Here is a 17,592-nt window from a genome sequence, read left to right on the forward strand (position 1 = left end):
GGAAATGACATTAGGGTGCAGTGATCAAGTGGGCCATGGACACGCTGTTCTATATTCGTGGCTCCAGTTGTCATCTTAGTCTGAAGGACGTCTTTGTGTCGTGGCGAGGCCTAGACAGTGGGCGTGAAATAATGTGTTCCATGTGACTACAGATGGTCTTCTAATTACGAACTTTATTGACTATTTGTTTCCTGGTGTTAAAGTGACCCATGGGTGAGTTGCGGATTTTTTCGCGGTAGGGGCCACTTTTGAAAGCTTTCGGAGCACTAACGCCGTTAAAATCAGCTAAAGAACATATAAAGCAATAGATACGTGCTAGGCATATTCTGAATTCTATATCCAACTATCCCACCCACAGCCACTGCAACGTTGCGGAGCTTGTCGAAGAGGTACCGCAGCAGATTCGTCATGTTGTAATGCAGAGGAAGATTAACGGCTATTTTTCATACCTAAGAACATGAGTGTTTATATACAGAAGGTATATTGTACTGGATTATTACAGTTCCCATTTTGGGCTTTCAGCAACGTTGGTCAGATGAATGACCTGACGGAAAGCTTGTGAATTCACTTGGACAATAAATCTGTATTGCTATGTAGCCCCTTCACTGGCAATTTGGACTTAGGTATATGACTTATTCTAGCGCGGGATAGTATCTCCTGCCCCAGGAATACCCATGCTGCTGTTCCGATAGATAGGCCTCTCCTTGAGGGCCCTGACAGTAGATGCTGTGCTGACTCCTCTATTTCCGGTCTCTCGTTTAGCCCCGGGAAACAAATACATACAGGAAGCTTCCCAGCCACCGTCGTTTTGCTGCATTTCAGCAATCGAGACAATTATCGATCCCAAGATAATTGCACACCAATACTTGTATTCCTAGACAGCACATATTATCGGCAGTGCCAATCCTCTCAGCTACCTGTATCCGGAGAGAAGACTCAATCTTTTCCTTGAGTATCGGATCACTCAACACTTAAAGAAGTTAAATTAAATAGTAGAGGAACTACTCTGTATTAGAATAGTAGCGGATACTGTTAATATATATATCCTATAAAACAAAACACTGTAGATCCACTCTATCATCTCAGGGAGCTCGTAGCCATATCCATACTGATAAAATAGTGTCAGAACATTGAGGGCTAGAACTGCGTCGACCCATAGTCTTGATTTGTCAAAGTATGCCTGAGTGTCAAGTTAGCTTTACCACTGTAATCTAGCTTAGAGGACATTGACAGCGAACCTACACGTTGCTGTCTTCGCCGATGTAATCAAGTATTTCATCTAAAATAGAGTAAACTATTTCTGAATCGGGGGACATCGTCAGCAGGCCAAGGTACATTGTATCCAAGTTATCGGGATAAATATCACGTATATACTTTAGATCTCCTAAAACTGGCTTAGTAATACCCTTACAGAGATAGATAGAGTAGTAATAATAGACTGACTACTGAAGAAGCTCCACAACTAAGATAGGGCTTTAAGATTTACCAGGCTTTGGTTTAAATAGAGTTAGTAAACTGTAAGTATACTGGTCTTTTAATGTTTCCAGGATTAGAAGAGGAGTATAATTCTTAGTAATTGGCTCGCTGTATTGCGTAGTTGTAGGAACGTGGCCCCGTTGTCAGTACAAGAATTCAAACCCTTGTTATACAGGATCGCCAACCAAATTAGTTAATGTTTAATAGAGCTCTGATACCTTCAAGTCATCGAAAGCAAGCAAATCTTGTACGACATGCTGAAATCAAGCGACTTCCTGGGGCATTTTCGTCGTTACACATCAGGTGTCATGTTTACACTGGCCTACGGGAAACGGCTGGAAATCACCAGGTCGGCATGAGATAGCTGAAGCTAGCAAGATCACTGAAAATATCTCCTTGGCTGCTGACCAGGCCAGGAATATGATCGTGGAGGCATATCCCGTATTAGATCACATTCCTCGATGCTTCGCTCCATGGAAAAGGATTGGGGATCGCATGCATGCCCAGACGGTACAATTTTTTGAACAGCAAATGCTGGAAGGCCTAAGACGCCCGGCGTAGAATTGGTCTAAGCATATTCTTGCGCTGAAAGAAGCAAAGAAGCTTAGCAACAAAGAAATTGTTTACATTCTGAGTGCTCTCTATGAGGCTGGAAGCGAGACCACTGCGACCGTGCTTCAAAGCTTTGTCCTAGCTTCAGTTCTCCATCCGGAATGCATTGGCCGTGCGCAACTAGAGCTTGATGAATCAGTTGGGAATGACCGAATGCCTACTTTCGAAGACATGCCGCGACTTCCCTATGTCAATGCTTTCATCAAGGAGGTCCTTAGGTGGCTCCCAATCGCGCCCTTGGGAATTCCACATGCACCGAGCAAGACTGATGAATTTATGGGATATCGTATCCCTGAAGGGGCTACTATATTTCCAAATAATTGGACGCTCGATTTGGACGATGCAATTTTCCGGGACCCATATGCGTTCAGACCGGAAAGGTGGCTTGAAGACCCTAATCTTCCTTTGAGCACCTTTGGATTTGGTCGGAGAGCTTGCCCGGGAAAATAGATGGCCGAGAACTCATTATACATTGCAATCTCACGGCTGATCTGGGGGTATAATTTTAACCACGCCTATGAAAATGGGCTTAAGGTGGAGCTAGATCCGTGGGATATGAAAGAGGGAGTAGTTTCGCCACCAGCTGCCTCCAGCGCGGTTTTATCTGTGCGAAGTTCTGTCCATCAGCAGCTTATCGAATTGGAATGGGATTCGACAGAAAAAGATGTGAATGGTATCTTGAGCCAAATTGAGAGCATCATGGAGAGCCGAACAGCCGCCCAGAAGGATTCGTCTGCGTAGGATTTGGGCGTAGATTGGTTTATTTTCTGTACTTCTTTGTTAAGGGGCTGAGCCTGTACTGTGAAAGGTCTCCATCGCATTGCATTAAAGATCTCTCCACTCTTGCATTTTTTTTACGGCCAATAGTCTTACCCGTGGTGGGTATATAGTACCCTCATATCTCGGAATTCCTTGGAGTTTGTAAGTCTTCCATTCAATTTGTTGAAGTCGTCTGCTGGTTCAATGGTCATCATACCTCATTTTTCCTCCTCCCTTCATCGATTCTTACTCCTCTTCGTATACCCTTCAACCAGTGTGTACCGCCCCATATCTAAACGAATCTGCTCCTCAGCCAAACGATGGACTTCACGCTAGAGGCCTAGTTGCGGATGACCTTGAGTAATCTGTACTAGCTGCCGCAAAGGTAGGAGGAAACTCAAAGAACAGAGCTTCCAACGTGTGGCCGAAGACAAGTCGGTAGAAAAGGGGCGGAGAAAATGCCTTGTACATCGTACCACGTCTGATATCAAGCTTCAATGTATCTACGAGTCTCCAAGGTAGGCCCGATACCAGATCTTACCGCAACACCTTAAACTACGCACATATGGGTCCGCTCAGTCATAGTGTGAATCTTGCCGTTGACTTTGACCAACCCGGCCCCGCGACTAGTATCCTATCTGCTTCACTACATCGTTGCGGGAACAGAACTTTGGTTCTAATGGGGGCCCCTCCTGTGGGAAGCTTCACCGCATTGAATGACCTCACCTGAGCTGCTATCTGATACTTTTTTTTTCATCCAAAGGAAAGAGAGTTCTCCACACAAAGTGCTCGTGTCGACTTAGTCACCAGGGTCGACTATGGGGACCATGATTCGAGATACGTAACAGCCCAGGATTCCTGGTTCGAGTTTGAGCGACAGATTACTTGCTTAGCATTCACAAACCCTAGAGCCGGGAAATTATCTGACACGTTCCAGGGCGCTCCAAACAACTTGGCAGTGGGCGCTGACATCACGGAGCTTCTGCGTCACAAATGTGGACATATACGAATAAGGTGAAACTCTACGTGATGTCCAATGGCTCAAGGGATCTTTTCCACTGTTTTACAGGGCTGGATACTCTCTGGTAATGCTTTGATAACTTCTTTTTGCGTCGGGCGATGCTAACATAAGAAAGGAGGACATGGAAGTTCTCTTGATTGTGTGTTAGGGAAACATCCTAGCAATTGGTGCAGGTAGAAGTAACGGATAGTTGCAGCTTTGGGATTCCTATAATTATTGCCATGGACCTTTCTACGAGTGCCTTCCACGTAAGTACAGTATCACGTCCCTTTCATTTGGCGAAACTACTCTGACGCTTTTCCCCCACAATTTCCTCTAGCGTAGTAAACCTGTATCGCGACTCCTGCTAAACTTCTGGAATGTGGATATAGAGTGAGGATTGGCTATGTCTATATCAATTCGCCTCGCTATAGGGAGAGAGAGCACCACAATCGAGCTTGCTGGAGGCATGAAAACTAGTAAAATATATGCCATTTCTCAGATTTATTCGGCCATACCAGAAATCGACTATGCGTCCCTGTCCTCTTCTTTAGCCCTCATTTGTATAGTGATCTCATGTTCTAAGACGGACATGACTGCTGTTCAATGGTAGGACGGTAGTAAGTAATTTACTGCGTGATACTTCCTAGCTTTCTTCTGCCATAATGATCATCCAATTATGGGCAGCGTGACGATATGTGGAAATAAGATCAACAATATTCCGTAGCTATTTCGAGGGCCGCTGAATTTTTAGGGAGGTCCGGACCGACTTGGCAAAATCATGTTTATTTCACTGAGTTTTGTGGGCCGAGTATATTTAATCCGGGCGGTCAGTGACGAATCTGCGAGTGACTCCCGGATTGCTCCGTACGCGATCCGAGAGCAATCAGCACACGCACCGGGCGTGCTCATGCCACGATCCTAGCTGATCCCAGAGCGAAAACTGAACCTCCGGCCCCGATCCTGATCAACTCTAGCATACCAGATAAATAGCACTTGATCTTGACACCAGCATTGGCAATCACACCGATTGCTCAACCACCATCGGGGGCGTATCTACTATCCGTCCAGATCTTTACAGAGCCCATGGAAAGGCGGTACCACCCATGCAGCCGACACTCACAAAAGATGACTTATTGCTGCTCAATCTCTGCCAAGTCGAAGGGGTTTATTGAGAGCTGGAAGAGCAAAGATGAGCCACATGATGGTGATGACGTTTTTAATGAGGTCTGGCCGAATCCCAAATTTATTGTATCCATTCCTCTATCCTATATCTATATAGTCAAGTTGTTGAAGAAGTAAGTTGTATACTAAGTCTGTACCTAGGGTTACGAGTGCTTCAAAGCCCTTTCTGCCAACTCCAACCCCTGAGGGCTGTCTGTGCTTATACCCTTGAACAAGCTCTGATTGGTTGATGGTTCCAGCGTTCAGTTCAGCTGCGCACTGGGTGGCGGTCAATGCGCTACAGCTGCATAGATGCAGGAATATCGACCATACCCAGTGTCAAGTTGTGGACGCAGGTCAACCGAGGCGCAAGGGGCGGCGGTACGGCGGTCTATAAATACCTTGTGAAGGTCCAGCACACCGCTAGTAGTCCAACGACTACACGTCATTTGACAACACACTCCCCCCACTGCTGGTTCCGTAGTGGTTTTGACCCTGAGCTGGTGTTATATGAAATAACAGGACCACTAGGGAAGGTCAGGTTCAATTGTATGACAAAATGCATAGTCTTGAAGCGGATCCGGCAGCTGCCTTGGCGTCATTCAGCCAGCTATGCACCGAACAAGGCTTGTTGAAACGACCGAGCAAATTGGGTGAAAGCGATGTTGTTGATGGAATCAACGATGACACGGCTCTGCTGTAAGTAGACTCTCGGAGATCCAATATTGAATCCTGTTAATGGGGTAGACGCTTTCTCCAAGCACGGGCAATGAAGCCACACGATGCTCTCAAGCAGTTCCAAGAAGCAACGGCATTCCACGCAGAGAAAAGCGTGCATGCGTTTTACAGTGTCATTTCTGTAGACGACTATGAAGATACAAGGAGATTAGTACGTTTCTTTCTCTTTCTATGACCGTTTCTGACCGTGCATGTACTGTAGTACCCCCACTGGACCGGCCGTCGCGACAAACAAGGCCAACCCATCACAATGATCGACCTAGCTCATATGAAAAGCGAAGCCATGACTCGATGGAGAGAAACCCGCAATTTACCATGTGGAGATGCACTGGCGACATCATCTCCGGATATGGCACAGCGAGCGTGTGTTTTTCAAGACGGCCTGACACGGTTCATTTTGCCACTCTGCACGGCGATGACTGATCGGCCAGACAGTTCTCTTCCAGTGACTAAAACGACTTGTCTGGTTGATGCGTCTGCGCTGTCGTTGAAGCAGGCATGGGATATGAGGGACTATGCCCAGGAAATTAGCTGGATTTTAGCGACGTGCTATCCTGAGACGATTAGCCGTATTATTGTAAGTAGCATGAATTTTTTTTAGGAAGGTAATACTGACCACACAGGTGTGCAACGCCCCTCCCTCGTTCGCCATGATCTGGAGTGTTGTAAAAGGCTTCGTAGATCCGCGAACAGCGGAAAAACTGGTCATTTTGAAATCCGATCAGGTGTACTCCACGTTGGAAAAGTGCATGGATCACACCAACATTCCCAAACAGTTTGGAGGCGAATTTGTCTTTCAAAATGGCATGCTTCCTGATCTCGATGAGGGCATTCGTCAGACTCTATTCTGGGTTGATTCAAAGAACTGCCTGCCTCCTGGACCGCTCAAGTGGGTCCAAGATGGGGAGAATAGAAAGGCAATTGCGACTGGGACTGTCGGGGGTATTGAAAGAGCCGAAGAAATTGCTGTTCTGAAGAAAACAGGGTAAATATGTTCATTCATGCATTAGATAGCCACTTCCATGACAGGTCCTCGACACACTTTTCTGGACAGCGTCTCAAAGCTGCGCTGCCACATTAACTACTAGATCTCCATATCATGATGAAGGTAGTTGAGCTTTAGAACAAGCTTCCTTCCCAGTCATTCCAGGTGAAGCCGAACGTGACCATAGATACCATCATGGATCTGATTGGTCAAGACTGGGCCGTGTATGTCGCTAAAAGTCATGTTTAACTATAGGAATATGTCAAAACAGAGACGTATCCCTGGCAGGGGCATGAGGCGCGTAGCAGAGAACCGAAGATAAGCCTAATACAACCTTGACCACGAAGGGTTGGGTTCGCACCAGCCTAGGGGCAAGCCTATCTGACCTGAAGCCACTATTTGTCCTTTACACCATGTCCGCCATGAACCTGTTTTCTCTCCTGGCCGAAGTGCTTTGGGCAATAAGCAGACTACGTTAGGGCTTCATAAGTAATCCTGGAACCTCTAGAACACTATAACCTCAGGATGGACCCGATGTAATTCGCACTGAGCAAGGTGCATTGTCAGACTCAAAAAGCGCTACCATATTAGAATCATCAAGCCTGCGAGTAAACCATGGTCGCTATGTGTCGGATGATGTAACATCGGGGAAATTCACTTTTGGCTCTAAGAGGATTCCTGTTTCGAACTCGGTATAGATATCCAAGCAAGGATATTCAAACTCTCCGCCAAGAAAGTACGGGGCTTACTTGGATGGCCAAGTAACATCTTGGTCCACAGCTTCTAGACTGAGATGTTTATGCTGAAACTATGACCATGTACCGACACAGCTCAGAATTTCGTCGTCCATAGGATCTGATCGTGAGCTATTGGGAGGATATAGAATAAGCATAACAACCATTTGACAGCACAGCGTCGCCAACGGTTATCCATCGTCTGAAGCGCCTTTGATTTGCTTTTGAAGGTAGCTTAGGGTCTTATATCTATCGCTGTACAACAGTACACTTAGTATGTTGGAATATTACGAGAAGAGATCCGTCTTTATGACAGGGGCACCAGGGTTTCTAGGCACAGTAACCATTTATCGCTTGATAAACCTGTGCAAAGTCCGCCACCTCTACGTGCTTTGCAGAGGAGGCATCGAGTCAGTTCTGTCCAAGACAACGTCAACCACACAGCTAACCTCTGTCATGCGTAGGCGCTTGCGATCCACCTGGAGTGAATGGCTATCTGAAGAGACAATCGAAACCCTATGCGATCCAGCGAGAGTCACAGTATTCGATGGCGACATCCGCCTGCCAGGCATGGGCCTACCGAAGGATAATCTTGAAATGGTGCGAGCACATGTGGATGTTATTATTCATGCGGCATCTTCGACCCACCTTGCTAAGCATCTGGCCGGTCTGTTAGATGTTGTCATCCGGGCTAGTGACATGATAGGAGAGTTTGCTATCTCATGTCCAAAGCTTGACCGGTTCGTGTATGTTTCCACTGCATACGCAAATGGTCGCCCAAGCCACGCAGGTGATATTGAGGTTGATGAGCGGATTTATGATCTGGACAACTCTGCTAGCGCTCTAGAGGAATTGGCCGAAGTCAAAAAATACGGCACGAGTAGGGTTTATGAAGAGAATGAATTCCCTTGGCCCTACGCGTACGCCAAAAATCTGACTGAGCGGCTACTAGTTCATCGCTTTCAAGACCATGGGGCGCTGCACCAGTTGCTCATCGTTCGTCCATCTATTATTGGACCTTCTCAAAGTGTACCATATCCTGGCTTTTGCCTTCCTTTGTCCGCCCCAATACTCATATTTACGGCTGGGATAGCATCGAGCAAGTCTGGGGATATGCGCATTGGAACAAGCTTGCCCGACCCTAACTCACAGGCAACCTTCGATGAAGTCCCTGTTGATGTCGTTGCCGACCGAGTGATTAGCCACGCTGCCGCCGGTACAGCTGGTGCCCTCCATGCTGTGAGCGGTAAGAGGGCAAGATATAAAACACGCGACGCATGGCATCAAGCAGTGCGATTCCGGCTGAATCCCTGGGATCTGAGACTAGTATGGGATCCAAGCGGTTGGAATTCTCCAAACCAGCATTATCTGTCTCGCATTTACAGACTACTTGGCGCCTCGTATGCCTTCTCGGAACAAAGAACTGTGGAATTATCAAGGGCACTCTCGCCTGAAGAGCGTAAGGAACTTCAGCTCTTCACCCGAGTCAAGATGTGCGACCTGTTGCCGAGGCGAGAGCAACACATTCGCTATATCTTCGACCGCACGGCCCCTAAAGGCGCAAAAATGACAATAGCTACGAGAATATTTGAGCACAACTCTGGAGAACAGCAAGTAGTCAGTAAGTTGTGATCTGATATCAACCATATTGATGGTTTAGTCGCATAGTTGATTGTGGAAGTCACCGCTTGAGCAAACCGTGGCTGTCGCCAGGAACATTCGCGATAATACTTCAGCTAATACCGTAAATCTTTGGACAACGCCCCTTCAAACCTGGAGTTCCAAGTACCTCTCTTTTGTAGGTTGATTGCGTTTTCTGCATACTGTTCTTTGTTTCACAGTTATCATGTATATTTGGTACTATGTGCAAGCTAAACTCCCGTCGCAAGCATTGAATTCGATCAAAAAGTTTATCGGCATTTCTAGAAGGAAGCTGTACATCGAAGGGTCAGAGAGGGGGCCAGTCTGCGGTAGAGTCAACCGATCTGATGCTGTCGAACAAGAAGTCCTACTCGTCCTAATCTGAGCCATGATGCTGCGATAGTCCTATAAGTATGGACAGCAAGTGGTATATGACTTATGACCCAAATGAAAACTACCCTATTTCCTCACACTTGCGGTCCTTCGCCTTTAAAAACATGTTCATTTTTCATTGGTATTTCTATACCTTCCATATGATTTAAACACGCACCCCCAAGTCCCATGAAAATAGGAGAAAAGATAGCACCGCCCCTTAGTAGGCCTGACTCTCTCGGACAAAGCATCAGATAGTTGCCCACGATCAAATACATCCTGGCATAAACAGCCTCAACTCCCCAAACAAGCCCAGTTCACTGTACAAATGCTCTCACAAATACCAACATCAGCATCTCACGCTCCGGATATTCATCGCAATTACAATCAGATTTCGTCAAACGTCTTTGGAAGTTGCTCATGCTTCCTCGTCATCACATTCGTGTCCAACCAAGCCCTCCTATCCTTGCAGAAGAACTCCACCACCGGCACCCAAGTCTGCTCAGCTTCCAAATCCATCGTGCCTGATGCCACGATAAAGAAATCCGCAGCCGTTTCCTTGTTTTGGCAGAACAGGTTCGATCCGCAATTCCCGCAGAATGATCGCTCAACTGTGGAGCCGTTATGGGTTGCGTTATCCTTGTAAGTGCGAAGTGTGTCGTGGCCTTGGGTTATGGTTATGCTCTATATAATGTTAGTGGTTTGGTCATACATTATTTGATGATGAGACTTACTTCTTTGAGGTACATGCTATTAGCCATTCCCACCGACCCCGTAAACTTCTGACAGTTCTGGCAGTAGCAGATCATTCTGAGAACTGGTTCCCCAGTGGCATGGTATTTGACTGTCCCGCAGAGACAGGACCCGCGGGTGGTTTGCGGTTGTTCGGTCGTTTCGGTCATGGTTATTGCTTGTTTTCTGTGTCGTTCAAATATAACATTGCATTTTCAAGCCTTTTCACTCCCTCTTTATATATACTCCAATTTCACTCATACACATCTTCTAGAACCGCCCCGAATGCCCCAGAACCGGAGTGACTCACATCGTAGGGACTCTTCAAGGTCTCTGGTATGGTATCACAATCCTGCAGGATTCGATGATTACCCACTGAAGCCTCGCAGCCTAGATGGTTGCCTATTGAGTGGGGCGGGATACGGGGTGGCGAGGATTTTGGGTCAAGGATGGCTTATCGATAACTACGGCTGTGGAGATAGCTAAGGAGGAGACATGGTTCAAGCACGGTAGTGGGCGTCTAATGTCACATACCAGAGAGGACAAACACGATGCCCGGGGATTCTGGCACATCATGAGACCCAGCCGTATGCACATGAAGGAGTTTAGCCGTCGTCGTCAGAACCTTAATGTCCAGAATATGTCGGGCTAGAGGTGTGTTCTAGATGATTTAATCCTATTTCCGTCAAGGAATCACAATACAGCCACACAGAAAAGGTGCCATGAGCCACAGTGTTGTTCTACAATGGCGCATTGTGATGATATGTATAGCACACGAAGGCGATTGGAGCGTGGGGTTGTAAACCATTTACGGAAAACGTTGCTTATCTATCAACAGTTTTGATATTACATAGTAAAGTTCGCTAGCGAATGGCATACTTGCGAAGAAGGGTTAGTATTACTATACATCATTAAAGAAAAGGGTGTAATGAGTGAGAAGCATCATTCAAGCTCTGCAAGAATGGACGCGGATGTACTGCAAAAAGGCAGCACATGTTGGGTATCGAGAGTGCATACAGGGAATCGCCACTTTAAATTGCGGGTGAAGAAGGACAACGGTGGCTGTAAAAGCGAGTGATTGGGGACATAGGGCGTGAAGAGCCGAACGACGTGACAGAGACGTTCATCTGCGGTGGATACAAGGTCACATCGCTGACAGCTCTGTTGCTCGGGGGTCGGTTGGTTGGCCATATCGAGAGGCAGGCTCGCGGCGCCAGGCCATCTTGGCCAGTGTCGCGGTTGAGACAATGTACCTTTAGCAAAACCATTAGTTCACATTACGAAGGACTGCAGTGGCACTATAATGACACATACCCAACCGTGATCATAGACCTGGTATATTATGACTGACTGGCCCAGAGCCAGTTTGATCTGAGTGTCGTTGACTGGAGAGAATTCCATGTCAACGGAGTATGTCTTGAAGGTGGAAGGCGCATAGGAGGTGACAAGCCGGTTGTCTTCCATTTCATCGTCTGGAATCGTGGATAGTTTGGCCCCTGGGCGATCTTTCTCCTCGATGGAGGATGCGGCGGATGCTTTGTAGAGGGAGTTTATACTGGGCATCCTGGGCAGCTTGGCCAGACCGGTGACACGTTCCTTAAAGCTCCCCCTCGTCTTGAGTGGCGGACGCTCAAAGGAAGCATTCTGGTCGCCACCGTCACCGGAGGTACTGCGAGAATCATTGGGAGTCGCCGTGGAATTGTCGGCTTCATCGTCCGACGTGCTGTGAGACTCATTCTGGTTCTCTGTGATCTGAATTCCATGAGGTTGGCTGCGTGTACTCTGGTCAGAGTCATCGTCGGAAGTATTGTGGCGATCGTGATCTATCTCATGAGCCGGTCTCACTATGGGAGAGGCAAAGCGATCGGTAATGATTGCGTTTGGTGCGCTAAGACAGTGGCGATGCCCTCGTTTGGGCTGCTTTGAACGCGTCCGAATGCTCGCGACCCGCTCCGTAAGCCGCCTGTACAGTCCTGGGCGATGTTCGCCGGCACCATCGTCCGAGGTATTATCAGATGTGCTGCAGGTATCGTAATGGAGTTCAGTAGGCTGCCGGAATGTTGGATGACGAGAGGGAGTGCCGGCGACAGTACTGGCGTCAGAAATGCTACAACTATCATCCTGACTCCCAGCACTCCTTGGCACACTCACGGCACTGAGTTGAGATTTCCCATACTGAGGAGCGGCATTCAGTGGTATCTGTTTTTCCGCGGGACCGCGATCGCTGCCAAAATTTTCCTTCTCATTGGATGAGCGTAGAGAAACCACGCTGAAGAGTGCGGTTTTACTCGCGAGGAAGAGCTGCGGCAAGGTATTGGCGCTGCTGTTTGCTTCCAAGTGTCCAGGTTTCGGACCCCCATGTCGTCTTCTAAGCTCTTTCGCGCGAGCTATTGCTTTCGCCCGCCGCCGCTTTCGGTATAACGAGAACAGGACAAACGCGGCGATGATTCCGACCCCAGCGCAAACTGCAACCGCTGCATATGCGCTGGTGTCGAGCTTGCCCACCCCGTGATGGGCTGTGCCGGTGCTGGTCGCCGCGACTTCATATGCACCGCCAGTTGCCGTTGCGGTCGCCGTGTGAGAGACACGAGTCTCCAGTGTTGTCGGTTGAGTGTTGGTACTGGTCGATTGACTCTGGGTTGTTGTCGTGCCACTCGTAGTGCTTGTCGCCTGGCTGGTAGTGCTGCTCGTCTGGCTGATGGTCGAAAGTTGGCTGGTGGTCGTTGACTGACTGAGACTGCTTGTGGCTCCGTTTTGAGTGCTGGTCTGCAGCTGAGATGCCTTCCCGTTGGGATTCCAGGTGTATTGACCTGTATTTTCGGTCGCAACTTGCTGAAGGGCCGTACTGGCCCCCAGGGCCTGTCCACCAACGTTCTGACTAGGACTCTGCGCTCCTCCCCAGCTCTGACCCCAGGCCCCCTGCGACCCTTGGGAACCCTGTGAGCCCTGCGACCCCTGCCAGCTCTGGGAGCCCTGGGAGCCCTGCGATCCCAGGGAACCCTGTGTACCCTGTGTACCCTGTGAAAGCTGTGAAACCTGGGAGCCCTGCCAGCTTTGGGAGCCCTGGGAGCCCTGCCAGCTTTGTGAGCCTTGGGAGCCCTGCCAGCTTTGTGAGCCTTGAGAGCCCGTGGAACCCTGGGAGCCCGTTCCTGGATATTGCCCATTTTGACTGTTGTCGCTATTTGCGACGGGTGCTGCACTAGCAGCTGCTTGCCCTCCGTTGTAATTCTGAACGAATCGGCCTGCCAGAGACTCGTACCCACGGGGGGTCGAGACCGGGCCGCTATCCAATGACACCTCTACTGCTTGCATGGCAACCAGAATTTCTGTGGCATATACCAAAGCAGCATTAATTATACTAAATCGGGGGGTGAGAACAGAACCACAGGGAACGCCGGGCGCTTCGTGGCTTTTTACAAATACATCAGGTTGGCGGATTCCTTTCCCATCATTTCGCCAAATTCAATATGGAATGCTTGTTGCCGTGTTTGGCTGTTTGTACTGTCCTATTGCTTGCTCTCGAAACATGGGATGTAGATCTGAGAATGCCAGACGACTGAAGAATCCAGCTTCGAGTCAGGTTTTCATGCAGGTAAACGAACAGATCCGAGGGCATCAGGAAAGAGATCGAGGGGGTTTGTGGTCCACATTTCCTTTGCCCCTTGTCACAAAAAGCATACCTATGTCTTGACGTATGCTGTATTCAACATGCAATATTCGAATAGCGTTAGTTCTGCTTTGCCTTGTTCAGCTGGAGCTTTTCCCCGGATTCACACACCTTCAGCCCGCTGCCCAAGCGCGCACTGAATTGCGTACTGCCTCCTTGTTCAGATACATCCATTATTCTGTTCTCGCCATCTGTTAATTTATTCATGCGTGATTCTGTTGTGTTTATCTCTTTGTTTATGGGTAGTGGTTCTTTTATCCGAGGAATTCGACTATCTAGATTCTAGTTAGGGCTACATTCCAGTTCCGACCACCCGCCATGGAGAGCAACAACAACCTGATTGATTGGACCCACGCTCGAAGTTCGCAATGAAACCCCCAGGGTTAAAACGTAAGTATCTTTCCGTTCTTGGATTGTTGAGATTTTTGATGTCGCTGGTGCACTGTCGGGCTCTCCGAACCAGGGATACCTTATGAGCTTTCTATCACGACCCGCATATCCCTCTCCCACATCCCGACTTATACACGGTACTGTGCCATAAATATTACTCTACAGTTTGAAGAGGCTATAAGGATCACGACAATTGTAAATAAGTACTGCACGAACTTTCTCGTATACAAGGAATTGCTCTTATTATTTTTATTGATTTTTTTCCTTTCCTCAAGTACGGAATGTTCTGTTGGGCGTACCAAAGCGGCTAGGAATGCAGTGGGGCATGCCGATCGTCAGCATTCATTACTACATACAATAAGTGTAGTAGACCATGCTGCATCTCTTCAGGAGGAGTTCAGCTGTTAACTTGATGCAAGTCTATGCTGATTCTGCACGTGTAGCGCCATCGCGAGCTATTTGACAGGAGCATTGAAGATGCCCTAAGCGATGCCTTGACCGAGGAGAGTTGTAAAGAGGGGCTTGGACAAAAGTGTCGCTCCTTTGCAAAGGCGAGATTAAGGGCGCACCCGGAGAGAGGATGATACAAATCTACCACCTTCTACTACCACTCTGCAATGGCTGGCTGGGTGCACAGTCACCCGATTCTGCATTTCCGAAGGCATAAGCTTGTCGCTCAGGAAGCAACCGCTTCGGCACTTGTTTAGCAAAGACGACGGCTTGATCGCCAGTTCTCGCACTTGGCCTTTGTTTTAATTTTGCTCATTTATTTATTTATTGTATTCTTCTTTGGGAAATGCTTGTCACTGTTTGACATAGACCCCCCCCACTGCGGTCAATCACAGTTCTATCTAGCTTTAAGATAGGATATTCAGCTTCACAGTTTTGGAGTATAATATGAGGGAATAAGTAGCGCCACACCGCCACCTCTCTCATATTCGGCCAGTAGCAATATATCTAGCCAGGGCCAGAGAAAGCCATGGCGGTCTGACAAGCCACTACCACACCGCCACTGACGTCTGGATGCCATTTAGATTCTGTTGCTCCTGTCCCATGTACCTAGGTACATAACTATTCATCTTCTGTGATTTAACTAGCAATCCCAATCTGTCCAGCGAGTAGTTGCTCTTCTTCAAACTTAATCAGGATAAAGCGTTGTACTTGGCGGGCGATCAGTGCTTACGGATAATTGCTGTTTCTACAGTAATAAGACTTTCCATGATGCTTAACTAGATTAAATTTAATGTAAATGCTTAGATACTTCAATTTTCCATTCTTGCTTTGTCAATATTCGTAGCATTAGTGTTTAGCAAGCGTCACTTTGGAGTATATTGTTTGTCTGACATGGTGGGTTCCGCACGTCTGCTTGACAACGATATATATATATACTACCCGCAATTATATCCTCACAACTATACACTGGGCCATAGATGTTTGATATTCCACGACGACATACCTAAATCAATATATTCGATCTCAAGCTTTTTACCATTTTTATCCAGATTGTATACTAAATTCTGGCTGACGTTCATACTTTGTCGTGTTGACCCGTCCCTATCCTATACTCTCTTTCTACATCAATTTGACACCTATCCGAGCATAAGCTTCGGCAGCTGTTGATCCTCTCTTCCTTGGCATTGCCACTGTAAACAAGAATTCAACGCTCTGTTATGAATATGAGTGACAAAATAATCGAGCATTCCAACTTTCAAGTATTATCCCTTGCCCTGTCCATTGCTCCCGTTGCCGCGAGATTATCCCTGAAACCGCCCAAGCAAACCAGGCGCTGTGTTTACCAATTTGTTGTCTTCCGAAGCATGTGTTTTCTTCTCCAGCTCTCTTGACAGCAAGCCACAAGGAAATGGGCGCTGGCAGAAAGTTCCACCTGAGTGTAACGTCAATCAGCTATTATAAGGACTTCGGAATGCTCGCTTTGTCGATAACGGGCGCAAAATATGCCGAGGCCTTCTTACAGGCAGCGATTGGCATAAACGCGCCAGAGCATTGCTGTCATTGAAGACCCACACCTTTGAAGGCTTCCCACAGTACCGGTAAACCTGGTGGGTGTTGTGGACCATTCGATGCTTGAAGAACAGGGTTTCGAAATATTTCAGAAATGTCTTTGCGCACGGACCGAGCGCTTCCAAAGCTGTTGTTTATTATTCGATGTGACATGTCACGTCAACACTCGTCGCGTCCGGCAGTCTCCACTATTATCCAGCATGCCGTAAACATGACACGAAGAGGCAGTTCAACATGAAACTTCCTACCCTTCCACTGAGCGACTCCCGATCGAAGGACATCCACGATGATGGCTAAGTCTTCCTCAACCCCGACAGCCCAGTTCGCGATAGAACACCGGACTGCGTTCTTCTCCTCCCAGACCATACCTTGCACGTATATCTTTCCCCTCTCGCTGATCAGGGCTAACAGATTGCCATTCAGCTCCGGACCGATCACGCAAAACATGCTCACGATGAAGCCAGTCTCCAAGGCTGCGTCTTTCGCCTTAACCATGGTACGACGCGGATACAGTTCCTAGGAGGGTGGTCGTATATGTGTGCGGCATTGGTACAGGCCGTTGGGGCCTCATGGTCTATGCGAACTGGACAAACCCGTCAGTACAACTGCTTAAGGGAAGTGTGACTGAGCCCGGCCAGGCCGACGTCTATCATTATAGACAAATGACCCATGCTGCACCCTGCATATGGCGGACACTTCCCTCTCTGAACGCGATCTGAATGCTCACAGCAGCTTGTGTGAACCTATGGCATGTAACACCATTTTCCCCCCTAGGCAATGCTGTATAGGTTGCTCGTCGACGGTCCTGGGGCGAATGACCCTGTTCGCTGAGGACTACGCCTGACGGCAGTCTGATTGAACTCTTGCAGCTCAGCCAGCATCATAGCCGTGCGATTATCGACATTCGTGGCTATAGTATCTTCGAGGATACGCACTGCGACACAGCCGGCCGGTGTCCCCACAAGGTAGTCTCCTAGTAGAGCAGTCAGGATATCAAGCTTTCGAGCATTCTGCACGAAGCTCAACCAAGGCTCCCCGCAACAGCGCAAATAGCCGAAAGAAATGATCCTTACTAACTTGTGCATCATAATTCTTAGCTCCTTTTCCAGTAGTGACATACTATGCTTTTATCTACAAACCGAGCAAGATGTTAGAGCTGGATTTGAGCAACACAGTTCAGGCCGCCAGCGACCATGGACAAGTAAACTAAACCCGAATGAGTTCTAAGGGATTACAGGCCACGCTTGTTAGTCGGAAATGTTTTGAAGTGATGATTCCCGAAGAACCAGCCTCTCACCTC

At 47.9% G+C, this 17,592-nt stretch overlaps 6 protein-coding genes across 6 annotated transcripts; 3 read left to right on the forward strand and 3 right to left on the reverse strand.

Moving 5' to 3' along the window:
- Nucleotides 1–1,730: 1,730 nt before the first annotated feature.
- On the forward strand, nt 1,731–2,538 carry BDV37DRAFT_285915 (cytochrome P450; the record flags this gene model as incomplete). Its single annotated transcript, XM_032087826.1, has 3 exons — nt 1,731–1,825; nt 1,893–1,986; nt 2,038–2,538. The coding sequence occupies 3 exons, from the start codon at nt 1,731–1,733 to the stop codon at nt 2,536–2,538; spliced, it is 690 nt and encodes a 229-aa protein (XP_031938536.1).
- A 2,946-nt stretch (nt 2,539–5,484) lies between these two features.
- Nucleotides 5,485–6,738, forward strand: BDV37DRAFT_296348 (SEC14 family lipid-binding protein; the record flags this gene model as incomplete). Its single annotated transcript, XM_032090093.1, has 4 exons — nt 5,485–5,710; nt 5,759–5,900; nt 5,952–6,326; nt 6,373–6,738. Exons 1-4 carry the CDS (start codon nt 5,571–5,573, stop codon nt 6,736–6,738), a joined length of 1,023 nt encoding a protein of 340 aa, XP_031938537.1. The 5' UTR covers nt 5,485–5,570.
- Nucleotides 6,739–8,038: 1,300 nt separating this feature from the next.
- Nucleotides 8,039–9,494, forward strand: BDV37DRAFT_296351 (male sterility protein-domain-containing protein; the record flags this gene model as incomplete). Its single annotated transcript, XM_032090094.1, has 2 exons — nt 8,039–9,089; nt 9,310–9,494. 2 exons carry the CDS (start codon nt 8,039–8,041, stop codon nt 9,492–9,494), a joined length of 1,236 nt encoding a protein of 411 aa, XP_031938538.1.
- Nucleotides 9,299–10,398, reverse strand: BDV37DRAFT_255735 (GFA family protein). The gene is made up of 2 exons (XM_032082755.1): nt 10,216–10,398; nt 9,299–10,165 (listed from the first exon to the last, which is right to left on the reverse strand). The coding sequence occupies exons 1-2, from the start codon at nt 10,381–10,383 to the stop codon at nt 9,869–9,871; spliced, it is 465 nt and encodes a 154-aa protein (XP_031938539.1). The 5' UTR covers nt 10,384–10,398; the 3' UTR covers nt 9,299–9,868.
- An 846-nt stretch (nt 10,399–11,244) lies between these two features.
- Nucleotides 11,245–13,525, reverse strand: BDV37DRAFT_285918 (uncharacterized protein; the record flags this gene model as incomplete). Its single annotated transcript, XM_032087827.1, has 2 exons — nt 11,245–11,466; nt 11,528–13,525. 2 exons carry the CDS (start codon nt 13,523–13,525, stop codon nt 11,245–11,247), a joined length of 2,220 nt encoding a protein of 739 aa, XP_031938540.1.
- A 2,926-nt stretch (nt 13,526–16,451) lies between these two features.
- Nucleotides 16,452–16,787, reverse strand: BDV37DRAFT_285919 (uncharacterized protein; the record flags this gene model as incomplete). Its single annotated transcript, XM_032087828.1, has 1 exon — nt 16,452–16,787. The coding sequence occupies one exon, from the start codon at nt 16,785–16,787 to the stop codon at nt 16,452–16,454; it is 336 nt and encodes a 111-aa protein (XP_031938541.1).
- Between the last annotated feature and the right edge of the window lie 805 nt (nt 16,788–17,592).

Source organism: Aspergillus pseudonomiae (genome assembly GCF_009193645.1).
Source record: "Aspergillus pseudonomiae strain CBS 119388 unplaced genomic scaffold BDV37scaffold_67, whole genome shotgun sequence".
Taxonomy (NCBI): Eukaryota; Fungi; Ascomycota; class Eurotiomycetes; order Eurotiales; family Aspergillaceae; genus Aspergillus; species Aspergillus pseudonomiae.